This window comes from Pteropus medius, unplaced genomic scaffold, assembly GCF_902729225.1.
Source record: "Pteropus medius unplaced genomic scaffold, Ma_sr-lr_union100, whole genome shotgun sequence".
Classification (NCBI taxonomy): Eukaryota; Metazoa; Chordata; class Mammalia; order Chiroptera; family Pteropodidae; genus Pteropus; species Pteropus medius.
In genome coordinates this window covers 578552-606035 of record NW_024349226.1, presented here as the reverse complement: position 1 = coordinate 606035, position 27484 = coordinate 578552, and the positions used below count along the sequence as shown (strand labels likewise).

Here is a 27484-nt window from a genome sequence, read left to right as displayed (position 1 = left end):
AAGATATATGCACCCTGATGTTCACAGCAGCATTATTCACGGTGGCCGAGACATGGAAGCAACCAAAGTGTTCATCCATGGATGATTGGATAAGGAAGATATGGCACAGGTATACGATGGAATATTACTCAAAGATGGAACACTGCCATTTGCGACAACACGGATGGATCTTGAGATTATCACGCTAAGCGAAATAAGGCAGACGGGAAAAGCTGAGAACCACACGATTTCACTCATAAGTGGAATATAAGCCTAAAAGTACCAAACGAACATGACAAACAGAGACTCACGGATGTGGACAGTAGACTAGTGGTTAGCAGAGGGGAGACGGGGAGGGGGGAAAGGGGATCAAATATTGGGTGGCAGAAGGAAACTTAACTTTGGGTAGTGAACACACAATACGATGTACAGATGACATGGTATTGAATCGTACACTGAAACCTATTTGATTTGATTCACCGATGTCGCTTCAATAATTTTAATTAAAAAAAAAAGAAAGGAAGGAAGTTTATGCACTGACGCGGAAGGGCTCCAAGATCTAGGAGAAATAGAAAAAGCAAGGACTGGAAAAATCTACCAACAAAAGGAGAAACACTCTCTCTCTCTCTCTCTCTCTCTCTCTCGCTCTCGCTCTCCCCTTCCCTCTCCCTGTCTCTCTCCAACCTCCCATCTTTCCTACCTCCCTCCCCCTTCCTCTCTCTCCCTCCTTCTCTCTGTCACTATCCCGTCCATTCCTGTGTGTGTGTGTGTGTGTGTGTGTGTGTGTATGTGTGTGTGGACGGTCCAGCTCCAGAAGCAGACAGAGAACACTTATAACAGCAGATGCCCGGGGGAGGGGAAGCAGGGGGCTGGAGCAGGCATCGGAAGAAAACTTGTCACCATGTGTGTTTCGTCCTTCTTATGTCTTATGTAGAGAACCCTACCAGTGAGTGCACAGCCCGCCCCGCCCTCCAAAAAAATAGGTGTTATGTAAAATATACAAAAGGGTTCATGGCTCTAGAATTCCAGGAGTCTAGGAAGACCCTCAGAAAATTTCTTCATCGCACAAATATTTACTGGTTCTCGACACCTGTCCTCCGAGAGGGGACAGTCTGTCTGCAAGGGACGGGAACTAATCCCGGGCGATGAGAGCTGGAGTATTCAATGATGGGCCAGCTGGTGGGGGCAGGAGAAGGTCCCTGGAAACCAGCCTATAGAATTTTCTGGCTCTGACGGGAACCCTCTTGGGTGGTGTCTGGGACGGCAGCCGCCAGCCACCCAGGGCCGCGACGCACGCGGAATGCGGTCGATGCGCCCGAGGAACTGCACGTTTAATTTTGTGTCATCTCGTGTAAATTTCAATCACACGTGTGTCGAGTCGCGACCGTCTCAGAGAGTCTGGGGGTGGTGCTGAGGGATCCCCGAATGCCAGGCACCGGTCTAAGCACTTTCTAGGTGTGCTCGTTAATTAATTAATTAATGACGGTATCTACTGTCGCAATGTCCTGAAGGGCAGGGTGCTATTATGGTCCCCATTTTAAGAGCCCTGTGTGTTGGGTGGAGAAAGGGCTCCTAGCGCAGAAGAGGAGACTGGAATCGTGAGATGGAGCAACAGTGGGGGCTTGCCTGGGGGTGGTGGCCGCGAGGGGACAAGCAGGGCCCGGAGAACAGGAGGAAGGGGAAGGCACGGTGCCGCGAACGAGCACGGCGACCGCAACGGCCAGCTCTGCCCTGAGCTCCTTTTCACGTGTCATCTCAGCCAAGGCACAGAACGGCCCGGTGCGGGTTGTTGCTGTCGGATCGCCTGTGTCACAGATGAGAAAAGCGAGGTGACAGAGAGACCTGTCCAAGGCCTGGCGGGCAGGGCGGTGGGGGCGGGGGCCCTGCATCTCCGGCAGGAGGAGGAGGAGGAGGAGGAGGCAGAGGCTGCTGCACACCCCGGGAAATGAAAGATACGTGGCCAAGACGATGAGGCCGGAGGGTCCACAGATGCCGCGTTAAGGACGTCGCGTTTTGCCCCGGGGTGATGGGGAGCCATGTGCGCTGTCTGAGCTGCAGAGGGCCGGGGTTAGCGGTTAGGTTTAGAAAAAGCCCTCTGGCTGCTGTGAGGAGGTGCAACTAGGCCAGCGGCCGGGGGACCGGAGAGGAGGCGGGAGCAGGGATCCAGGCCAGTGAAGTCGGGGCTCGGGTTGAGGGTGATGGTTGGGGGAACAGAAGCGAGAAGAGGCAGGACTTGGCCGTGGACGGACTGATGGACTGATGGACTGCCGGACTGCTGTGCAGCTGGTGCAAGGCCCCGCCCCCGTCCCTCCCCACCGTGCCATCATCGGGGAAAGTCCTGCCAAGTGTCCCCTCACCCCAGCCGCCATCGCAGAGGAAGTGACAGACCCGCATTTCCGTTGGAGCCAGGAGCGCACGGGAGGCAAGGTCCGCTTTCTTCCCTGGATGCCCACCCTCCCTGGCGCTGCAGAGACACGACCTCTGTCAGGAGGCCGCCACGGAACCACGGGGAGCCACGGCAGCTCATGTCCTCTGAGACACGGGATACGAGGGTGGTGGTCGGCACCGTGACTCATTGATTCTCCTACATGTGCGCAACGCCTGTGACCCGAAACCCCTAAGTGTTAAGATGCACAGACGCTCTTATTTTAAAAACCACATGCAATCCCTCTACTGGGTATTTACTCCAAAGCCTTGAAAACCCATATCCAAAAAGATATCTGCGCACAGACGTTCATAGCAGCGTTATTCACGGTGGCCGAGACATGGAAGCAACCGAAGTGTCCTACGATAGATGATCGGCTAAAGAAGCTGTGGTACGTATAGACAACGGAACATTACTGAGCCATAAGAAGAGATGAGATACTGCCATTTGCAACAACATGGATGAACCTCGAGATAATCATGCTAAGTGAAATAAGCCAGACAGAAAAAGCTGAAAACCATATGATATCACTTATATGTGGGATATAAACCTAAAAGCAACAAATGAACAGGACAAACAGAGATTCATGGACATGGACTATAGTAGTTACCAGAGGGTAGGGAGGAGAGAGTGAAGCAAGGAAAGGGGGTCAAATATGTGGTGCCAGAAAGAAATCTAACTATGGGAAGTGAACCCACAGTGTAAATATATATATGCCTTACTGTTAAAATATACAGCTGAAACTTACTGGATTTCCTTAACCAATGTCATCATAAATAATAACAATAATAATAATAATAATAATAAATTCGATGGAAAACATTTAAATTCTAAAATATAAAAATAAAATAAAATAAAAACCACACGCGAGAGACAAGCCTCCAGAGGCTTGAGGATGCGAAAAACTGCATCTCGGTTTGGCGAGACAAAGAACAAACAGACAAACAAAAAACATTGGCTATCACCGTGCAGACGCGGGCGTAGACAGACAGACAGACACTCTGTGTGCCGTAGATGGGAAGTGTGAGTTAGTACATTTGGCAATATCTGCTAAAAAAAAAAAAAAATTTAAAAAAAATGCTGATGCCTTGGATTTAGCATTTGCAGTTCTAGGAACCCAGACGTCAGTCCGAAGATGGAACTTTAAAGATAGAATATTAGAAACCGCCTGAGTCTCCATGGACAGGGGGTGGAACCTGCCCCTGGCGTATCATACAGCTGATCGAAAATTAACGGCCGCTCTGAAATACACGGGAAGATGACAGTACCTTTCTGATCGGTTGTTTAAGACGGAATGAGTAAGCGTGAAGCGCAAGGCGCAGCGCCTGGCATGCATCAGGCGCTCAATAAATGCTGGTTACTAACATATGACAGTCACAGGAAACAAACAAACAAACAAAAAAAAGCAAGATGCAAGATAACGTGTGAAACATGCTTCTGTTCGCAACGGCTGGGAGGAAGGACAGCTAGTCACCTGCGCTGAGTACCAGCCGGACGCCACACGCTGTTTTATTCCCTTTCCACGTATTATCTCATTTATCAACGCTCCGAAGGAGGTCTGGGCTGTCATAAAGAATAGAAAGCATTTATTTGAGCGAAAAGACTGGCCGCCCCAGAAACACAGATTTAGGAAGCCACTCGAACCAGCCTCAGGAAAGAGCAAAGAAAGGCAGGTTCCTAAAGGCAAAAACCACAAGCAGCATTCTTCCCTGCAGAGGAAGCGTGGCCGGCCAGGTTCACAGGCCGGGGAAGGAGGCAGGAACCTCGAGCAGATGCAGGAGGTGAGGTCCACATGCGTCCACTGCTGTGGCTCCAGGCTGTTTACGGTGCAGCTTTGGGAACCGCAGGCGGCTCTGAGGACGGAGGCGGGAGACAGAGACGTACACAGAATCCACTTCCCCAGTCACCTCTGGACCCTAATTTAATAGCCACGCTTACTGCACTGATTGTCGTTCGCACTGTGAAATAGGTTCGGATTCTGTTGGATTAGTATCCTCGTCTGAAAGGAGAGGTGGAATTTGAACCTCGTTTTCCTTCGACCCCTACATCAAACTAGTTACTCTTTCCTTCCTTATGTATCGTCCTTGAGTACCTGTGAGCTGTTTCTGGAAGGATCCACCAGGAACTGGTGCCCACCGTTGCCTCCGGGGGGCAGTGACCAAGGCCCTGAAACCCTGGGGAGGGCAGGGAGAGTGACTTCTCGCTGAATACCCTTTGGTATTTGGGACTATTTCTTAAAAAGGAAAAAAAGCCAAGGTAAAGGCAAACCTTATTCTGAAGTCCTGTTGAGCCAAGCCGGGTCTCAGAGTGGGGTGAGGGCAACAAAGCGACACCAGATCCCTCCCCAGGGCAGCCAACCCATCCTCCCGGCTCCCCTCCCCACTGGATGAAGCCGAGACTTTCCAATCACAGTGGGCAGGTGCTAACTCTCAGCCCCGACTCGCTCAGATGGGCGGGGGTGGGGGTGGGGGTGGGGGCCACAGGTCCCCACGTAGCCTGGACACGCCCTCCCTCTGACACTCACGGAGCCCAGGGGACGGCCTGGTTCTGCCACCAACCACCGCAAGACCGGGACCATCTCCACTGCTGCCTCGGTCTCCAGTTCAAAACGCCTGACCGTGCCGGTGAGTAACCTGGCTGTTCTCCCAAACCAGCTCTTCCCGGCCTCCCTGCTTTTGCTCATGCCACCCCTGCTGCCCAGAAGGCCTTTCCCCACCCGAGGAATAAGTCCTTCTGCTTGACCCAACGTTTGAATTTCCTGCCCTCAGGAACTTTTGGGTGCCAGCCCAGGACTTGGCAGGGGCGCCTCAACGACCTCTTGCCAAACTTACTCCCTAGCTGCATCCCAGCCCAGGATGGGGACAATCCGAGATGAGGGAGAGAGGGGAAGGGAGGAGATGGAGGACAAGGGGGAGGAGGAAAGAGAGGGAAGGGGAGAGGTGGGGAGAGAGCTGGGAGCCCAGAGAGGAGAGGGCGAGGGTGGAGGGTTCCTGCCCTGGCCCTTCCAGACTCACCATGTTTAGGTCTCGGAGTCCCTGCTGACCGAAGGTCTCTCCCGCCTGAGGGCTGTGGTTTTTAAAGCCCCGAGGGAGGTGCAGAGAGCGGAGAGGAAATGACCCTCCTTCTCCTCCAAGGTTCTCATTGGTCTGCACACAGGGCATCCCGGCTGAGGCCACTTCTGTGGGGCAGAGAAGGGAGTCAAGGCTCAGAAAACTGAGGAGGAGGAGGAGGAGGAGGACGTTCCCTCCCGGTCCAAGGAGGGAGGGAGCCGGATCAAAGGGACCCCGTACCCCGATCTGGACCTGGCTCCGCTGTGGGCTTTGGTTTCCCCATTCGAGACCATCTCTCTCTTGCCTTCGAGAGCCCCAGGCAGCTGCAGCTCTGGCAAAGCTCAGGGGTCCAATTGGCTTGAATTCCCCTGGGGTCCTGGGAACACGGGATGGAGACCCCCAGCCTCCCAACCGGACTGCTTGGAGGCTCAGAGAGGCAAAGCAGGTGTGTGGAGGTGACCCAGCGCTCGGGGACCCGGCAGCCTTGCTCCCTGGGGCTTTGAAGTTGACACACACACACACACACACACACAGACCTGAGCCGCAGCCACCCTTTCCAGCCTCATCCTGGGTTCTCATAGAAACGTGCTGGAGCCTGGGTTGAGGAAGGAGTCTAGATTAGTGTTCTTTTGCTGCCGTAAAAAACTGCCACAAGCTGAGTGGCTCAAAACAATGGAAATCAATCCTCTCGTAGTTCTGAAGACCTGAAGTTCAAAATCAAGAGGTCAGCAGGGCCAGGCCCTCTCTGTGGGCTCTAGAGGAGAGTCTGTCCCCTGTCTCCTCCAGTGACTGGTGACCGCCAGTATTCCTTGGCTGGCGGTCATCCCTCCCACCTCTGCCTCTACTAGGGTCATAGGCCTCCTCACCTGCTATGTGTCTCAAATCTCCCTCGGCCTCCCTCACATGAAGACCCTTGTGATTACATTTAGGCCCCTCCCTGGCTAAGCCAGGATCATCTCCCATTGCAAGGTCCGTGACTTATCTGCCAAGTCCTTTTTGCTGTATGAGGTCACACCACAGCTCCCAAGAATCAGGATGTGGACATCGGTGGGAACCGGTCTTCAGCCCATCCAAATGAACATGATTTTGATGATGGGTACACCTGCGGGTTCATCCTTCCCATGCTCTTCTGCAACTCTGCGACCTGCCGCCCACGCCTTTCCTCCACAAAGCGTTATTTTCCTACGGCAACGTTCAATTTGCAAAGATCCAGCTTTCTTTTCATTGCAGGACGGATCTGTGCACACTGCGAACATTCGAACACTCCAGAAATGCACTCCTTCCAACAAAACGAAACAAAACAAAACCTGAAGCTCCTATGAGCAGTTTGGAGTGTATTCGCCCAGGCTTTTTAAAACGTGGTACTTGCGTCCGAGGACACGCAGGCGCACGATGTTCAGCAAGCTTTAGCACCACTCAGCGAAGCCTTGAGTGTGGTCTCCGTCACTCAATGGAAACAATGGAAATCAATCCTCTCGTAGTTCTGAAGACCTGAAGTTCAAAATGAAGAGGTCAGCAGGGCCAGGCCCTCTCTGTGGGCTCTAGAGGAGAGTCAGCAAGAGTTTCCAAGGTCAATTTGTGGGCATTTGGCGCTGGTAAGAATGCCGTGTTGTTATACTGACCATGACCTCAAGGGGGCGTTTGCTTTCGGGGAAACTCAAGAGGCCAGACCTCATCTCTCCGTATTTTAGGATTTGAAACCAAAGTTGCGTAGCGCCCTAAGTCGTGGGTTCTTAATATTTTCTCTGCCCTAGACCTTTGATGAAGTTATGACCCCCTTCTCGGAATAACTTTTTTTGCAACTTTTTCTCTTGATGTAATTTCAAACTTAAAGGGAAATGACAAAGAGAGTAAAGGCCTAAAGTATGTCTCGGTGGCATCTGCCCTGTGTCTTCAGTATGCTCCCACTACGTACTTAGGGTGAGACTGGTATCAGTCAGGGGTCTCCAGTGAAACAGAACCAGCAGGAGATAGAGAGAGGGAGAGAGATTCCTTTTAAGGAACTGGCTAACACAACTGTGGGGTCAGCAAGCCCCAGAAAACTAATACAGGAGGTCTCTATCTATATAGCTACATATCCATATCTATATATCTATTTGCATTTCCCACCCCCTCCAAATCTTTTGAGAGTAAAGTGGAAACATCATGCTTCTTTGCCCTAAATTCTTCAGCGTGTCTCTCTTAAGCACAAGGCTTTCTGTCATAACTGCAGGGCGATTTTGAAATAAGGAAATGTGATATTGACACATCGCCATTATGTAATCCGTGACCCTCATTCAAATTTCACCAGTTGTCCCAATAATGTCATTCTATCACTACTTTTTCTTTTTTTCAGAATAATGCTTTCGTAAATATTTGAAAACACCTTATTTCATCTTAGCAGCATAATAAATCAATCGTTCATTGTTTATTTAATCACTTCCCTATTCGTGGTATTTTAGGTGGTTTCCACTATGTTTGTCCCTGTCACAATGAGCCCCCTCGAATACACACCCTGGTGCCGCTGTACCGGTAGTGGTGGCAGATAACTCTCTAGAAATGGAATCGTAGCCTTTGAAGGTGTCATCCTTCAAAGCCCAGACCTCGTGCTGTCCAAAACAGCAGCCACCAGCCGCACGTGGCTACTAACTGAAACGTGGCGAGTCCCAAGATAAACGAACAAACAAAAACAGAAACAGGCTCCTGGATGCAGGGAACGAGCTAGTGGTTGCCAGATGAAAGAGGGGTTGGGGGCCGGGCGGAAAGGGTGAAGGGTTTAAGAAGGTTGAATTGGTAGTTACGAAATAGTCACCTGGATGTAAAGGACAGTGCAGGGAACAGAGCCAACAATGTTGTAATAGCTGTACGGGGCCACGTGGGTGCCAGACTTAGCGATCGCTTCCCCAGGGATCTAAATGTCAAGTAACTATCGTGTATGCCTGAAACTAATACTGTATGTTAGCTCTATTTTAATAAAAATCTTTTCATTAATTAATCAATTAATTAAAAGAAATATGGTGAGTCCAGATTGAGATGGGCCATGAGTACAATCAGATTGCAAAGACTGACTGCGGAAAAAAAAAAAAGTGTAAAAGATCTCAATGACTTTTATGTTGTATTATACGTTAAAATATTTGGGATGAACTGGGTTAAGCAAAATATATTATTAATTATATTATTATTACATATGAAAAGATCATGGTATGTGACAATATAAATATATATTAACATTACTATGAGGATAATAGGTTAATACATCATGAATATCATTGGTGTTAATCTAGTAAATGACGATAGTTTTATTAAATATGTTACTCTTATTATTTCACCTGTTTCTTTTTACCTTTTTAATGTGGCCACTAGAAAAGACCTATGAAGATTCATAGAGGACCTATGAAGATTGCATCTGTGGCTCACATTATATGTTCATAGGACGATACCACTCTGAAGCCACCATTATCCCAGCCAGAGCCTTTGTGTGAATTAGAAAGAAGTGCCCTTTCCAGGTGGTTGGAGCCCCATGGCAGGACACACACAGGATCTGACAAGGAGAGCCATCTCTGAGTGTTACCTTTAAGTTCAATCGTGTCTCACATACCATGTGCAACTCATGGCTTCTACTTTGGGGTCCAAGGGGGCTATTGGAGCTCTCACCATATCCCAATAGGGAAGGGGGAAAGGAGTCAGGAGTGAAGATGCCTACTCTTTCAAGGGCAAGACTCAGAAGTGGCACAATTTGTTTCTCACTCACAGCCCATGGGCTGAGACGTAATCACCGGGTGGGCCTAGCTGCAAGGGAGGCGGGAAAACTTAGTCTTGAGCTGGCTGTTCCTGTGTCCTGTTGAAATTTTATTCCAGTGAACGAATGGGAAAATGCACTCTAGAGGACAACTAAAAGTCACACACAAACAGCATCAGGAAGGGTAGCTTTAATTGAAATAAGACGATCTTATTTATTATTGTTTAAATAAGAAACCTAGCAGAGGAACATGTGTGAGGGAAGGAGGATGTGCTAATGACTTTCTTCTGGTTTACTAAAGAAAATTCACACATTTCGCAGAAAACAGGGGTGTCAATTCGAATAATGATATTAAAACAGACAACTGTAAAACACAGGAACGGCCCACCCTCGCTTCTCACACCAACTGAAAATTTGAACGGTTCCAAGGCCATCTTCATTTTGACAGCAACTGCAAGTTTGAGGGTCCCCAAGACCACGCTCAGGTTTGATGATTTGCTAGGACTCCCCAAACTCTCTGAAAGCCGTTTATGCTCGTGGTCGGTTTATTACATCAAAAATCGGCCAAAGGAAGGGATGCACGTGGAAACATCCAGGAGGGTTCTGTCCCCGTAGCTTCCAGGTGCCCTCTCCCAGAGAGGTCATGGGCAGTGCTCCCTCAGAAACAACGTGTGACAACGTGTGAAGCATCGTCAACCGGGAAGCTCGCCCAGGAAGCTGTGGTGGGTCTCCGCTGGCACTTGGTCACATAGACCTGCTTGGTCACCAGTGTGGCTCATCTTGATCTTGGTCTCCAGCCCCTTCAGAGGTCAGGCTGATACCACATGACCCAAAGCCCTCCCCTAAGCCAAGCCATTAGACTACCAGGAGTGGCCCAAGGCCCCCAGGCAAACAAAAACACTATTATCAGACAGGACACTCTGGGGGCTCGGTGCCTCGCAGGGGCTGAGGACGATGGCCAGAACTCTCCGTGAGCAAGGTTCGGGTTCTTACTACACAACGACCCATCACGATGACAGACTTTTCGGGAGTGGAAAGTTACTTACAAGGACTATAACAACTAAATCTGCAGTTTCGATGTCTTGTAAGATCCCTTGGTTAGAAATTATATTTACAGGGGCATTTTCATGATTGTCTGCTTCCCTCCAATTGTGGAGAAAGAGGGAAAAGCTTTTGTTCTTATCTTGCTGAAATGCATCTTCACCAGTAGTTAGAAAAATCTACAGTTTCAAAGTGATTGAAATGGGATTCTTTCGGTCAGCGTTAAGAGAAAAAAAATACAACCGATAGACCTGACAACCCACAGAGTGGGAGAAGATACATTACGTATCTTTAGCAAAGAATGTGTACCTAGACTCTATAAAGAATTCTCAAGAATCATGAGAAAAAGACAACCCAATGGAAAAAAAAAAAAATGGGCCACAGGTCTGATCAGGCACTTTATAAACCAGGATCTCTAAATAGCCAATAAGCACACGGCAAAGAGCTAATGATTTTCTTGGTCGACAGGGAAACCGTCGGATGGCGTCCACGTGTAGCAATGAGATCCACACCTGACTTCTGACCCAGCGATCCCACTCTTAAGCATTCACCCAACAGAAAGCAAGCATGTATCTTGAAAAAGGACATACGAGAATGTTCACAGCAGCTTTACTCATAATAACCAACAACTGGAAACCAACCGAAAGTCAAGTCCATCAACAGCAGAATGGGTAAATAAACGGCATATTCGTGTAATGGAGTACTACGTAGCAGTAAGGAGAAGGGAAAAACCGATGGTAAAAAAACTAGTACCTGCAACAAACATGGCTGAATCTCGAGGCCATTCTGTTGAGAGAAAGCAGACAGACTCTAAAGCATACTCGCCGAATAATTCTGTTCATATGAAGTTCAAGAGCAGACGAAATTAGATTTGGGTGTTATGACCCGGGATAGGTTATTTGTGAGGGGTAGGAACTTGGAGCATCGGGGCAGAGTGGGGGTTGGGGGCCGGAAACATTCTTTTTCTTGATCCGGTTGTTGGTGACACAGAGATGGTCAGCTCTGGAAGTTCGTTAAGCTGTACTTTTATGATTTGTGAATTTTTCTGTCTGTATTTTGTATGCATGTCAATAAAAGTTTTTGTGTTTTTTTTTTAAATTTTACCTGAGAGGCTTAAAATTTACACAATAGAAAGGAGCAGAAAAGGACAAGTGGCATATGGCACACGTGGTGTTTTGTATCCACTGTCCCCTAGCACCATGCAAAGCCTGACCTCCATCTAAAGGGACTGGGCTGAGTGGGTGGCTGCCATCAGCACATCTTAAAGAGAAGCCGCTGTGACAAGCCACCACCCTGCCTGCGGCCACAAAAAACCCAGAGCTGGCCAGATGCCCATCTATGCTGAGGCTCCTCTGCAGTGGCCACACTAGCCTCCGAGTCAGGATGTGGTGACAGGCAGGAGCAGTATAGTTCACCAGAGCTTCTGTCACCGGCTGAACCTCAGAGCCAGAGGGTGTCAGCAAGCACCAAGGGAGGCTTGGAGAACAAAGCTAGAGGCCGCATCGGGCAGATAGCCTCTCAAAGGCTGTGGGAAAACACTACCACCAGCAATAATGATAATAGCCAACACTCACCGAGCGGTGGCCAAGTGCAAGGTGCCACTCCCAGAACTTCACCATGACCAAAGCGGGTTGAGGTGAGACGGGTTAACCCTGACAGAATTCAGAATGGGAGCTTATATTATGATTACTCTGAAAATTCCACAAGTTTCGAATTCTCATTATGTAAGTGTGTGAAGAAGACAGCATCTCTGATTCTAAAATGTCAACTAAGAAATTAGTTGTTACTAATTTATTCTAACTTACATACAAGAAAATCCTCTCTTTGTGGTGTTACAGTTCGATGGGTCTTGACAAAGTTAAAAAAAGAAGCTTCAAGTCGTGTCACCATCCCCACAAACAAGACCCAGAACAGCTTCTTCACCCCCAAAAAATTCCCTCCGGCTGCCACTTTGCAGCCGGCCCCTCCCCCGCCCGTAACCCCTGGCAACCACTGATCTCTTCTCCATGGCCAGGGCTGCCTTTCCCAGAATGCCCTAGAAATGGAATCGCACAGTCCGCAGCCTTCTCGATCTGACTTCCTTCGCTCAGCAAAATGTGTTTACATTTCGTGCGTGTCACCGTGTGCGTCACGAGTTCCTCTGAACAGCTGAGTAGTAGCCCACTGCCCGGATGTGTCACCATCTGTTCATCTCTTCGCCCGCTGAAAGACATTCATCTGAGTTGTTTCCAGTTTGGGGCAGTTCCTAAAAAAAACACGCTGTGAACATTCTCGGCCCGGGGTTTTCTGCGGTCCTAAGTTTCCAGAGAAAGCATCTGGGAGTAAGATCGCCGGGTGAAATGCTAAGTGTGTGTTTGTAAGAAACTGACCATTAGCCTCCTGCAGCCACGGTAACAAATGACCACAAACGGGGAAGTGGGGGGGGAAGGGGAGGGATTGCTTAAAACCACCCTGAGGACCGGAGGCAGGAAGCTGGAAATCATGGCGTGAGCAGGGCCATGCCCCATCCCAAGGCTCTGAGACAGGATCTGTCCTTGCCTCTTCCAGCTCCTGGAAGCCCCAGGTACGCCTCGTGGCTGCGTGGCTCTAGTCTCTGCCTCCCGTCTTCACGTGGCCTTCTCCTCTGGGTCTCTCTCTGTCTCCTCTCCTGTCTCTTGCCCCTGGGTTTAGGGCCCACCTCGATAATTCAGGATGACCTCACCTCGAGGTCCTTAACTTAATTACATCCGCAAAGACCGTTTTTTTTCTAAATGAGGTCACCTTCCCAGGTCCTGGGTGGATGTCTCTTTGGGGGAGACACCACTCAACGTACCGCAGTGACAGTTTTCCAAAGCGCCTGTGCCATTTGCATTCCCACCAGCAGACCCTCTTATATTAAAGACCCTAAATTTAGCTGGGTTGGGGGCCTCGCCTCCCCCCATCCCAAGTGCAATCCCCAACCCCCAGCATCAGCATCTCCTGGGGTGTGAGAAGTGGAGACTCTCAGGTCCCCCCTGACCCTGCTGAATCATCACCTGTGTTTTAACAAGATGCCAGGTGATTCCTAGGCATCTTAATGGCTACGAAGCGCTGGCCTCGAGCACCACGGGGAGAAATTGGTCTCAACTTCCTGTACGGCCCTCACCACATGGATGGTGGTCCCCCGCTTGGGTGTTTTAAGCCTTCTCCATTTTTAGGGTCTCTCTCTGCTGTTACGATTGCTCGTGAGTACATACATGTGCAATCGGCTGAAAATGAAGCCCGAGATCTTTTCCTGGAAATAAGCAATTTATATAATCCTCTCATTTTAAACTGTTTCCTATGCCCCGCAAGAAGAGGACAAAGTCTGCGGAAACAAAAATAAATAAATACGTGAGAGAACTGACAATAGAATGAGATCTAGAGACGCGTGACATTTTGTCGCCTGACTTTCCCCAAAAGCAGACTCTGAGATAACGTCTTGGGTGATGGTAGTTAATTTGGGAAGATGAAGGAAGAAGGGAAAAAATGAGTCGGAGGGGAAAAGCCAGTGGAGGGTGTGTTAGTCCGTGGGGAACAGCTGTGAGGGACGGGGGGGCTCAATCCTGCTGGGCAGGGGGAATACGCCTCAGAATCTTCTCGCTGCGGCCAGGGGGCGCTGGAGCATCGATCCCCTCGCTTCTGCCTCCCTTTGGGCGTGGGTTGCCCAGGGGACAGTAACTTGCCCCTGCCCACCCTTTGGGGTACACCTGGAGTCCAAGTGAGCTGAGTGAGGTCAGAGAAAGCCCGGAGGAGAAAGCTGAGTGCTGAGCTGGGAGGCTGCGTATGTCTTGGAAAGTGCCAGCCAGCCCCTGAAGCAGGAGAGCAGGGTTGGGGAGGCGGGGACGGGGACAGGGTGAGGGAGAGGAGGGAGAGGAGCACCCACAGCACCTACTACGCACGGATGGTCCTTGACAGTTTTGTTGTTGTTGTGTTTTGGGATTTTTTGGGTTTTGTTTTGTTTTTGTTTTTGTTTTTGTTTTTGTTTTTTACCAGAAAATTGTCTCTGCTCTGGCCAGAATCAGGAATTTTCATTCTGCCCATATTTTTTGGGTGAATAGACATCAGTTTCTCCACTTCACCCCTCCGTCAACGTTCCAAGAAAAATAATGTGAAACTGCGAGGTTTAAGGAGCACTGAATTGTTACCTTTCCTGAAGTGTAAAATTGTCAGCGTGCCCAGGAGGCTCGGCTGTCTCAGTCTGGCTGGGAGGAAGCTATACCCAATGAAGTGGAGATAATAAGGCCTGTAAAACAAGCACAATAAATATCCTTAGAGAAATAAGGGAGGATATTGAAAACTCAAAGCAAGAAGAGGATGCGAAGCAGTAGAACCTAAGTGGAAATAAGGGATATGAATATAATTATTGAAGTGAAGAACTCGGTCGGCGTGTGAAATGGCAGAGTAGATCCAACTAAGGAATAAATGAATGAGCTGGAAATACGATCCCCAAAGTCATCCATAAGGGCTGGAGAAAAACTCTAAGGAAAAAAAATTAAGATATGTGGATGATATAAATAAAAGTCCTAGCCTACAGAATCTCTCTGAAGAAAAGAGAAAGCAGATAGGGAAGTACTATGTGGAAAATATTAACTAAGAATTTTATAACTCATATTATTATAAATAATAACCAAGAAGAGTAACCAAGAACTAAAGATACGATATTTCAGTACTGAAATGTTTACTGCATGATGAGCAAGGTAGATGCAGTAGGTGGTCCAGGGAGAATAACAAAATGAGATAAATATTAGCAAAATTTGAAAATATGAAAAAAAAGGAAGTCACAAAAATCCATACAGAAAAGAAAAAAAGAGAGAGAGATTACTTATAAAAGAATAAGGATCAGATTGCCATCCAACTTCTCCACAGCAAATCTAGATGCAAAGAGATAATGGGGTAACAGCCTCCATGTGTCAACAGATTACAAGTCTAAATATGGAATAAAATAACCAGATGACAGATTATTTAACAGGAGGGCGATATCAGAAACCTCTGAAAACTCACCTCCCATAGACACTCTTTGAAAGAACGTAGGACAAACAAGAAGAGAAATTAATTATTCAGAAGGAAGCCACAAGTGGTTGGAAAAAAAGCGAGGGGAAAAATAAAAAAAGTAGTGGCCACAAAAAGAAATGCTTATTCCAATTCGTATGTAAAACTAAAAGTATGAAAATGTGAGTTGCAAGATGTAGGCGGAGGGCGGGGGCAGGGAGGGGAAGGCATGCTCACTTAGGTTCTCGCCTCTTTTGTGGGGAGGATGAACATTTGGGTATAACTGAAACATCGAAAGGGAAAAAAATTAAGTATTAGTACGGCCCCTCGAAAATCACTAACGGGATTACGTAGAGACTTTCGAAGCAGTACAGAAAAATAATCGATACACTCAATGGAAGGCGAGAGGAAAGAATTAAAAACGATAAGAAGCGTGAATTGACACCAAAAGCAAAGGGAATAAAAGCAAAAATAAACAAGTAGGACTAAGTCAAACTAAAAAGCTCCTGCATGTTAAGGGTGGAAAATTTTCAAGCGAGCCAACTAGCTAAATCAGCTACAGGGAAGAAATATCTTTAGATACCAGAACTTGTCCTACTTGCTTTTGTGTGGTTTAGGAAGTATATTGTATAGAAAATGAAGATGGCCAATGTCTACTTCTGTAATCCATTTACTTGTTCATTAAGGGTGTTGTTCCAGGCAAAGATATGCTAACAGCCAACTTCCACTTCTGTAATCTGCTGGCTTGTTCAGGAGACCACCAGGATATGGCCTTAAGCTTTATCAGCTGCCTGCTCTGAAAGCTCGGGGCTGATCTCCTCTAAGCCCTGCGTGGTAGAGAGTCAGTCGCCGCCGGCTAATAAAGGCTCATAATTAACCTCGATTGGCTCCGTGGGTCTCAGAATCGTTCGCGCCATAACACTGCACACCAAAGGAAACCATCAGCAAAATGAAAAGGCAACCCATGGAATGGGAGGTTTTCATTCATACAACACTGGAGCCAAAAAAAAAAAAAAACCGATCATTAAAAAGTGAGTGGAGGATCTGAATAGACAGACATTTTACCAAAATAGACTTACAGATGGCCGATAGGTACATGAAAAGGTGTTTAACATCACCAGTCATCAGAAAAACGCAAATCAAAACCACAGTGAGGTACCACCTCACACCTGTTAGGATGGCCGTCATCAAAAAGATGAGCTCGCACGCGATGGAGAGAACGTAGAGAAAAGGGAACTCTTCGTGCGCCGTTGGTGGATATATAAATCGATACGGCCGCTATGGAAACAGTATGGAGGCTCCTTGAAAAATGAAAAGGAGAACTCCCTTATGATCCAGAGATGCCACTTCTCGGTAGTTATGTGAAAAACAAAACAAAACAAAACACGAACTCAAAAAGATATATGCACCCCCATATACCTTGTGGCATTATTTACAGTAACCAAGATATGGAAGCACCCTAAGTGTCCATCGACGATGAATGATAAAGATACACGTGGCACATATGCACGCGCGCGTGCGCACACACACACACACACACTGGAATACTATTCAGCCATAAAAAAGAAGGAAATATTGCCATTTAAGACAACTTGGATAGATCTTGAGGGTATTATGTTAAGAGAATAAGTCAGAGAAATACGAATACCGTATGATCTCACTTACGTGTGGAATCTAAAAAAACGAACAAACAAACAAACAAAAAAAACACCAGCTTCGTATTCTTTAGAACAGATCGGCGGTTGCCAGAAGTGGAGGGGAGAGGTGGGCGAAATGCGTGAAGGTGGCCAAAAGGTGCAAACCTCCAGTTATAAAATAAATAATTCACGGAGATGTCAAGCACGGCGTGGCGACCACAGTTAGAAATAGTATATTGTATATTTGAACGTTGCTAAGAGGAAAGACCTTAAAAGAAAACAATTGTAACTATGTACGGTGATGAATGTCGACTAGACTTACTGTGCGACCATTTCCCAATACGCACAAATATGCGATCGTTACGTTGCACATCTGAAGCTAACATAACGTTGTATGTCAACGGTATCTCGATTTTCTAAAAAGAATTCAGAGTTCACAGAGGTCTCTGCATTAGGGAAACCGTGGTATGTGAACTTAGCCGAGTTTCCCACCTCCTCTACACTTCATTCCTTATCTGTAAAATGAGGGAAGAGCATTCGTCGGGTTGTCAGAATGTTATAATTAAACAAGAAATATCGCACTCCAGCTTTTTAAATGACTGTGAGATGGTTGTGGTGACTGGAAAGGTAGGGACGCAAAACCCACGCAAGACACCTCGTCAGTCTCTTGGAAAAACCCAGCGAGTACATCGTAAAGTGACTACGTGCTGTTTTTCTACAGCTTCGCTGAGTTATAATTGATGGATGAAATATATCTGCGAAACCATTCACCACCGTCGGCTTAGCAAGCATTTCCATGCCACCCAGAAATTTCTTTGTAATCGGTCCCTCCCTCCACCCTCATCCTCAGGAAGCCACTGGTTTGCTTTTCGTCAGCATAGTTTCCATTTTCCGGAATTTCTTATCCGTGACATCAAGCCACTATGAGGAGATTTTTCTTGCCTGGCTTCTCTTGCTCATTATAACGCTCTGGGGGGGTCACCGTGTCGTTGCATGGACCAGCGGTCGAGTCCTTTCTCCTGCTACGTTGCATTCCATCATACAGAGCATCATACAGGTCCCTGGGGGCTCCATGCTACATAACTAACCCCCTCCCCTCCCCCTAAAAAATCCCTAGATGCCAAGGCTCAGGTGAGCCTGCCTGGGTAGCAGTATTCCTTGCGTGCTGTCCCACGATGTCGCTGGGAGAAATGAGTGTCCACATGGCTCCACTGGGAGAGACAACTGGAAGCTGGTGCCTGGTCTCTCCTGGACGCTTGGCCCCTTTTCCCTTTGCCGATCATAATCTCTGTCCTTCCACTGTAGGAGGCTATAAATGTGATTAAAACAGCTTTTCTGAGTTGCATGAGTCTTTCTGAGAGTCGTCTTGGGGACCTCCCAACACACCTGTCTTGCTGTTTCTCGGTTTCTACGCCTCGTGGATTTCCGGTGACGTCATGTCCATTCGGTCTCCATCTCTAGCTCCATCTCCATTTCCCAAAGCCACGGGTCTGGCTGTGCCTCGCCCTTCCTGTCTCTCCCTCTTCTTCATTTCCTTAGACAGCCCTCTTTCCATTTCTCCAGTTGACAACACGGATCCATTTTTTTTCCATTTCTCAGTTTGATACTCTCGGTGCCTAACTCTGCGCCATCTTCTTTTCCTTCCCTCGGAATTTGGGTCCCTCTCCTCTTAGTTCCTCTCTCCTTCAGTCGCCCCAGGCTTCGGCATGTCCTTCCCTCCATCTCTCTTCTCTTGGTCTCTCGCCATCATCCGGCCTCGCCTTCCTCCTTCTCTCGTGTCGTCTGCTCCCCTCCCCCCACCACAGCCTGTCACCCACTAGGTCACTGTCTCTCAGGGCAGTTGCCTCTCAATTTGGCTTCTCTCCCTGCCTCGGTGTCTCTCCTTCACCTACTGGGGGCCCTCCATACCCTGCGGTCCCTCACTGTAAGATTACCCCCGAGACGCTTCCAGGTCACTCCGTTATCTCTCAGCCTCATCCCTCCGGACCGCCCACCTGCCCTTCCCCCTTCTACCTCCATCTCTGTCTCTTTCCCTTCCTCCGTCTTTCCATCTTTCTGTCTTCCTCTCTCTCAACCTCCCAAGGGTTCGACCTCTCTCGGGACTGCTGTCCCTGCATTCCTCTCTCTTTCTGGGTCCCGCCATCTCTCGGGCTCTCTTCTGCACCTCCATTACTCTCTTGTGTTTGGGCCACAGCCCGTCGATCGCTCGGCGTTGGCTCAGATGCCACCTCTCTCCCGACCTCACTCTCCTCTCTGCTGTTCCTCCCTCCTGTCCCCGTCTGTGCTCCCTGCCTGACAATTTGACTCGAGAGCTGCCAGAATTACAGCCGTCCCTTCACTCTTGACGAAAACCACGCTTTGGTTATTTTTATCACAGCGAAGTAGGAATTTCAGGACATCAAAGAACAGAGAGCAGACACCGAGAAACGCTCCCCCTTTGTTCCCCATCAAATCCAGTGCCAAGCGCTCCCGCAGCGTGTACCTACATTGCTCCTGGCCTCTGCAGGAAAGTGAATTCTTCAGCCACCCCCGGTCCCGAGCCCCAGGCTTCCCCAGGAAACGGCGACCACCAGCAAGAGACGTTTCCCGCTCCGTACATTGTTCTGAAAAGAGGACTCGACGACGAGGCGTAAAAATGTTTCGAGACCTTTACCGTCACACTAAGAAAAGAAACAACATGTGGTCTATTGGCTGACTCTTGCTATTGTTCTATACTGAACGTTTGCGTCGCCCTCCCCTCCCCAAAAAATTCATACGTTAAAACTTAATGTTTGATGTAATGGAATTAGGAGGTGGGGCCCTGGGGTGATTAGGTCATGAGGGTGGAGCCCTCATGGATGGGGTTAGTGCCCTTATAAAAGAGACCCCAGAGAGCTCTCACTCTTTCTTCTTGTGAGGACACGGCAAGAAGACGGCCGTCTGCAAACCGGGAAGTGGTCCTTCACCAGACGGAATCTGCCTACCCCTTGATCTTGAACTTCCTAGCCAGCCTCCAGAGCGATGAGAAATAAACATCTGTTGTTGAAGCCGCCCAGTCTCTGGTCATTTGTTACAGCGGCCCAGATGGACTAAGACAGCTAAGTAACGAATCTCCCCAAATAGTAATGGCTTAAAACAATACCTTTTGCTGTTGATCACAAGTCCTTGGGTCAGCTGGATGGTTCTGTGGGTCTCGGGTGAGCTCCTCCGTGCACCGCAGTCAGCTGTGGGCTGGATAAATGGCTCTGTTTCTGAGAGTTGGCTGGATGCCAGCCTTAGGTGTACTCGGTGCAGTCTCTCACCCTCCAGCAGGTTCCAATGGCACTGGGAACCTTGCAAGGGAGCAAAGAGAAGACACAAGGACTCTTGAGATCTAGGCTCAGAATCGACACAGGGCCACTTCTGCCCCGTTCTGTTGGTCAAGGTCAGCCAAATTCAAGGAATGGGGGAACCAACTCTGTCCCTTGAGAGGTAGAACTAAAAGTCACAGAGCAAAGGGTATAGGTGGGAGGACTGTGGCCACTTTTTCTTTACTTGTGACACTGATGGGGAACTGTGATGCTGTTCTCTTATACGAATACAAGGAGAAAGCAGGCCCAAATTCTAGTCGAAAAGGGTGTATTTCACAGGAGATGCAAAGAGTGAGTGGCTCGAACTTCAGAGCCAGGAAACAACTCATTTGTGACAGTCATTACAGATATTCTCAACATTCTGGCCCTTCTTTCTGGGCACACAGTAGGGTTACACGCCCCTGCCTATTTGAAGTTTGGCAGGCTCATGTGACTTGCCTTGAGCAGTGTAATGTGTGGACATTTTAAGAACTAGTACACACTTGACCGTATGTTAGATTTTCCCTTGGCTGGGGTGACTAGACAGTGGCTGCTCCATCATTCTGGGTCCCAGAGACAATGTGAACAATGGACTAGAGCTTCCCACTGACCCATGATGCACTTGGTGCATAAGCAAAAAATAAACCTTGGTTGTGTCACACCACTGAGAATGGGAGGAATGTTATCGCAGCATGGCCCAGCTTATACTGACTAATATGCTACTCTAGGTATTTTAAGCATAAAGGGATCTAACGCTGGGTAATGAATTACGATTTTAAAAGTCATTGGGTACAGCCGCTATGGAAAACTATTTGGCGGTCCCTCAAAAAGTTAAGCATAAATAACCATCCGATCCAGCAATTCTAGTCCTAAATATATACCCAAAAGAACTGAAAACAGGGACACAAACAGATACTTGCATATAACTGTTCGCTGCAGCATTATTCACAATAGCCAAAAGGTGGGAACAACCCAAGTGTCCATCGGCAGAGGAATAAATAAACAATATGTGGCTTATATATATGATAGAATGTTATTCAAACAAACAAACAAAAAGAAATGAAGGACTGATACATACTACAACATGGATGAACCTTGAAGACATTATGCTAAGTGAAATGAGCCAAACGCAAAAGGACAAATATTATATGATTCTACTTACATGAAATATCTAGAATAGGCAAATTCTGCGCTCACTTACGCAGCACATATACTAGAGAAAGCAAATTCTAAGACAGAAAGTAGATTAAACGTTACCGGAGCTGGATGCAGGAGGAAAGGGACAGTTATTGCCGAATGGGTACAGAGTGTCTGTATGGGGTCAATCCCATTCATGAGGGCTCCAGCCCCATGATCTAAGCACCTCCCAAAGGCCTCGCCTTTTAGTCAAGCATTCGGTCTATGGCGATCACCCTGACCATCATCATCATCATCATCACCATAACCATCACTTTGATCACCAACATTATCGTCATTACTAACCCCATCATTCCTCCATTCATCCATCACCATCACCATCATCAACACCATCACCATCATCATCACCATCATTCATCATCATTACCATCATCACCATCATCACCATCACCATCATCATCATCATTCATCATCACCATCATTATCATCATCACCATCATCACTCATCACCATCATAGTCATCAACATCATCACCATCAACATTATCATCATCACCATCATCAACACATCACCATCACCATCATCACATCATCATCACCATCATCACATCGACATTATCACCATCACCATCATCATTACCATCATAATCATCACCATCATCATCATCATCACCATCATCACCATCATCATGGCTGTCTTGGCTTGAATTTCCTCAAAAACAAACTCTTAGACAAGACCTTGAGTGCAGGTGATTTATTTAAGAGGTGATTCCAGAAATCACAAGCGAGGAACATGAGATGGGAAAGACAAGAAATCTGACAAAGGGTATGCTCATGAGTAAATTACTGCTGATTAAATGGGATTAAATCCCACAGGGACCATGCCTCAGGACTGTCTCCTCCTCATAGGACAGAGAAGCTGAGACATTTGTCCACCCACTCCCATCATCTACGGATTGAGGATAGCTCCAGGAACACGGTTTTATTTATATATTGCTGCATAGCAAGTCTCAAACAAAAGAGCTTTAAAACTTTCTTATATCATTTCCCAAGGTTTCTGTGGATGGACTGCTGGGCAGTTCTCACCCAGGGCCTATTATTCAGTGGACATGAGATGATGGCTGGGGCCATACTCACTTGAAGGCTCCACTGAGCTGGACGTCCCAGGAGGCTCACACATATGGCTGGCAGTTGATTCTGGCTGTCAAGTGGGAGCAGAGCTGAAACTTTTAATCAGTGCCTACATGTGGGCTCTCCATATGGTTTGGGCTGAAAAGCAAAATGAGCAGAGAAATGAGATAAATTGCCTGGTTCTCATCTTCCTACCCACTCGCCCCCCCAACATACACACTTATTGCTCTGCAAATGACTACTTAACCTGAGGCACAGTATTAATGTTAGTGCCTTTATATCATCCCTTCTCAAATGCTCAGGTTTGAGTACAACATTCAGGTTCTCCCACTGCCCTCCCATGGTGGCCTAGGCTGGGACATGACCACCTGTAGCAGATTAGATTACTCTTTGAATGAATGAATGAATGAATGAATGAAGCATTCATTCCATCCACCTAATCTTCGTGGACTTCTGCCTTTTTACACTGAACTTGGCCAGGTGACTTGCTTGGCCAATACGACGATGGCACACAGAACACAGAGATTGATATGTACCTATGCAGGGGGCTCACATCTCTGCCGTCACCATGAAAAGAACATTCGTGGCATAGGATGTTGGACGCACCTGCCAAAGCCAGCCAAGTTCAGCTCACCCACGAACAACCGAAGGAGCCCAGCCAAGAACAATGAGCCATCCAGCCATGCCCAGCCCCAATCAACTGAGCCCCCAGATGACCTTGGACTTTTGGGCGAGCCCAGGCAAGACCAGCAGAGCCACCCAGCCATGATCAGCGCACCATCAGCCAAACCCCCAAATGCCCGGGCTAATCAACACATGTATGTGTACATCATACACAGGTTTTGTTTGGTTGGTTGCTTGCTTTGGTTGTTGTCCAAAGATAGTTAACTGATACATTGCATGGCATATCCAAAGATCATCACCAATGGATAGTTGCAATGTGAGTGCATGACCTCCAGATTATGTTTATTTATGATACAGGGACCACATAGCAAGATGGTGCTGGCAAAATAGTGAAGACTTGTATCCAGAACCAGATGTTAAATGCAGATGACCTGGAAGACTAAAGGTGGTTTTGTAACCTCACGAGTTTCAGGGTAATGTGGCTGGGGGGTTAACAGGCTGGAAAACCCAATGCTCAGGACTTCCTATGACTTGGCAGGGCTTCGCTCACATCTTTCCAGAGGCCAGATGACTTACGATACTGCAACAGACCAAATACAGAAGGAGCTATGAGAACCCAGTTGTCTACTATTGTGCAGGTATTAAATATCCTCAGGAATGTAAAATACTGCAACTTTTCTCGTTAATTGTTTTATTTTGGAAAATACAGCATTTCTAAATGTTATTTATGTTAAAATGCAATGAATTTCTAAATGCCCACCAATGGATGAATGGATAAACAAAACACGGCCTCTGTGTCCAATGGAATATTACTCACCCTTAAAAAGGAAGGAAAATCTGCAACATGCTGAAACATGGATGAACCTTGACAACATTATGCTAAAGAAATGAGACAGATACAAAAAGACAAACATTATGTGATGCCATGTGCATGAGGTAAATAGAATAGGCAGATTCATAGAGACAGAGAATAGAGGTTACCTGGGGTTGGGAGGCAGGGAAATGGGGAGTTGTTGTTTAATGGGTACAGGGTTTCAGTTTGGGAAAATGAAAAAGTTCTGGAGTCCCACGGTAGTGATGGTTGCACAACTGTGTGAATTTACTTGATGCCACCAAACTGTACACTTAAAAATGGCTAACTATGGCCATGCCACCCTGAACGAGCCCGATCCCGTCTGATCTCAGAAGCTAAGCAGGGTCGGGCCTGGTTAGTACTTGGATGGGAGACCACCTAGGAAGACCAGGTGCTGTAGGCGTAAAAATTAAAAAATAAGGGATTGTAAGCTGACAAGATCCTTGTGATCTGTGAGGTCAACCAAGGGTTGCCTCGCCTAAAAAAAAAAAAAAAAAAAAAAGGTTAAAATGGTAAATTTTATGTTATGTACATTTTACCACAGTAAAATAATTGCCAAAAATGCAATCGATTTATTATGGTTATTTTTAAAAGAAATAATTTTGTTACCGTCTCAGTCTTAATTCATTACCTAAATATTGATAGATATAACCCACCAACACAAAAACTCTTTGGGGGTCCTCGATAATTCTTAAGGGTATAAAAGAATCCTAAGGCCACTAAGTTCAATAACCACTGCTCTAGGTGCAGCTGAGGTGAGCCTGAGCTGGCTGCACCTCGCCCCCGTGATTGTCTGCAAAGATTCACCAACCCCTGGAAATTCAATAGCAAAAATGTAGTTTAAGTTTATCCTGGCCAAAGTAGACAGGCGACCTCCAGTGGAAATACAGAGTATTGCTTGACAGCGGATAATTTCTCTGCTGAGTAATTTACATGGTAGAGTCCACTGAGATTCTACAATGAAACAGAGGCAGAGATGGTCGCCTGAAATGAGAACTTTATTTCAGCATATTAACTTTCGATCCTCCTTTCATACACATTCACACGCACATAGAGGCTCACAGTCACATTCACACATGCACACAATTACAGACACAACTAGATGCTCACAAACACAAAGCACCCATAGATATGATCACACACTAGCAATCTCTCACACAGACCCACACACACACACACAAAAATGTGACATCCAAAGAGACACAACCTCACACGTGGATACACACTCAGTCATTACACATACTTTCAAATACACGGACATTAAAAATAGTGTATCATTAACAAAGAGGACTTAGTAAGTGAAAGTCATTTTCTATTTTTAAAAAGTTGTAATGGAAAATGGGTTTCTTCCCAAAGCCATTAAATAAATGTTGAGCAAATAATTAAGATGAATGTAGGTTTGGCAGCATGCCCAATCAGAGATCCACAATCCCTTAGCTGAAGTCCTTGGAGACAGATGGCGTTTCAGAACTCAGAATTGTTCCAATTTTAGAAAGGTAATTCTGAGCGGATGCCATATATGACGTAACATCCATCATGTGACACTCCCAGGGGCTGAAGCAGCCCCCTCCCCAGCAGACATGTTAATGTATTCGCAGCAAAACGTGTGAAAATTCACACCAAGAAAAGATAAATAAAGAAGTGTACATAACTCAATAAAGAAGTGTACATAACTCATATTAGTTGATTTGCCACCATGTGAGATTGGGCAAAAATTATCCCCCAAAGAAATATTTTTTGGTTGTTAGAGGTTTGGGAGATATTTAGTTACAGATAAAGGAAGCGGGTTTGTACCAGCAGGCCCCTCGCCCGTGCATCTACATATATTCCTGCTCTGATTAGTAAACGCTCCGTTTCCACGGATGGGCGTGGGAGAGGACCGAGGACCGAGGACCCAGGACCCAGGAGGACGGCGACGCTTCAGCGACCCCTCCTGGCAGTCCCAGCCCTTGCAATTCGGCTGCGGAGTTGGGATATCTACAGGCTTTGGACCGATTGGTCTAAATCTTCAGAGAAATCCCATCTTCACTTTCCAATGAGTGGTTCAGGAGCCCAAGCCTTAAGCAAACGGCATCTCACATCCCCCTGGCGGGATGCGGAGAGGAGGGAGAAGTGGTCCATAGTTGTCATGTGACCCGGGTTGATCCAATCAGATTGAAGGAAAGCCCCTTGGCTCACCAGTAGGGGCCAAGCTGCCTTATATCCGAGATATGGGAATGAGTTCACAGGTGCTTGGATCTGCGGGCCCCCGGCGGAGTCGCTTGGGGGATGAGGCTGGCCCCGTGCACAGAAAGAACGAGAAACAGTTTAGGTCCCTGTGGTGACCACGGGAGGGCGCTGCTCAGGTCACCTTTTAAGAGATCCTGCTGCCTCCTTCCTGCACTACCAGTGACAGAACTCGGTGGGCAGTAGTGCCAGCTCATGACCACCGGACCCGTTTGCTCAAGGACCCCCAACCCGTGGACACACACCCAGACTTCCCCAGAACTCTATCACAGCCTGGGGCTCCTCTCACACAGCCCCTCCTCGCTTCTAACCTTTCACAGATTTCACGGGGCTCCCAGCTTCCACCATCGCCCCCAACAATCCATTCCCCACGGGGCGTTCAGAGGGCCGCTCACTACCTAAGTTGGCTCACATCCGTTCGTCCCCAGCTCGGAAGTCTCCCACGGCTCACCCTCACTCAGAGTAGAAGCCCAGGCTCTCGCCGTGGCCCGTTAGGCTCTGCGGTCTCCCCGTTCTCCCCCGCCACCCCTCCTCCCGCTGTTCCCCTCACCCGCTCAGCTCCAGCCTCGCTGGCCACTTTGCTGTTCTTCAAACAAGCCGAGCACCTCCGGCCTCGGGGCCTTTGCACTTGCTGTTCGCACTTTCTAGGGCGCTCTTCCCCCGGAGCCGTGCACACCCCGATCTCCCTTCTCCCAGGCTTCTACCCAGCAGCCAGCAGCTCCATCATTCTGCCTTTACCCCGATTACGTCGCTCGTCTGAGCTTATTCCTACCCGACCGAACATATATTTAAGTTATTCATCCTATTTCTTGTCTATCTCCCCACTGACATGTCCGCTCCATTGAGAGCAGGAATTTTTGCCTGTTTTGTTCACTGCTGCATCCCCCGTGCTGAAAATAAGGCCTGGCACATAGTAAATGCTCAACAAGTATTTGTTAAAGGAAAGATTAAGGGATAGTGACCGAAAGAGAAGCCGAGAAACAGGGAGAGAGAAAGGAAGAGGAAAAAAAGAAAAAAAGGGAGGAGATACGAGAGGCTGAACCAGGTGAGAAATGGGACAGGTGGGGGGGCAGGAAAAGGGGCGGCAGAGCTGGGGCGGAAAGCAACAGAGATGAGAGAGCCTGTCGGAGTAAGGGACAGAGGAAGAGACACAGAGACACAAAGACTGAGGGACAGACAGACACAGACAGAAGAGAAAAAGGGGAGAGAGAAAGGTGGAGAGGGAGACGCTGAGACAAGAAAAGAAACATGTTTTTTCTTCTCCCAGAACTGGGAGAAGCAAGCTGGAAAAACAGAAAAGGGGGGGGCAGGCAATGGGGACAGAGATGGAGTCCTTCCCTCGAACTCGCCATTTGTGCACATCCAGT

General features: G+C 47.7%; 1 protein-coding gene and 1 non-coding gene across 3 annotated transcripts in view; one reads left to right on the top strand and one right to left on the bottom strand.

Annotated features, from left to right (window-relative positions):
- The window catches only part of C5AR1 (complement C5a receptor 1), a 35480-nt gene that overhangs the window by 4708 nt on the left and 3288 nt on the right, over positions 1–27484 (bottom strand). For both annotated transcript variants that reach the window (XM_039881685.1, XM_039881684.1), the window contains exons 2-5: positions 22421–22552; positions 19984–20150; positions 5991–6051; positions 5419–5582 (exon numbers count right to left, since the gene is read on the bottom strand). In XM_039881685.1, coding sequence (XP_039737619.1) covers positions 5419–5582; positions 5991–6051; positions 19984–20150; positions 22421–22463 — 435 coding nt within the window. In that variant the 5' untranslated portion in view covers positions 22464–22552. The remainder of the gene's footprint in view (positions 1–5418; positions 5583–5990; positions 6052–19983; positions 20151–22420; positions 22553–27484) is intronic.
- On the top strand, positions 24176–24294 carry LOC120617915 (5S ribosomal RNA). The gene has a single exon (XR_005657079.1). It is a non-coding gene; the product is annotated as a 5S ribosomal RNA (ribosomal RNA).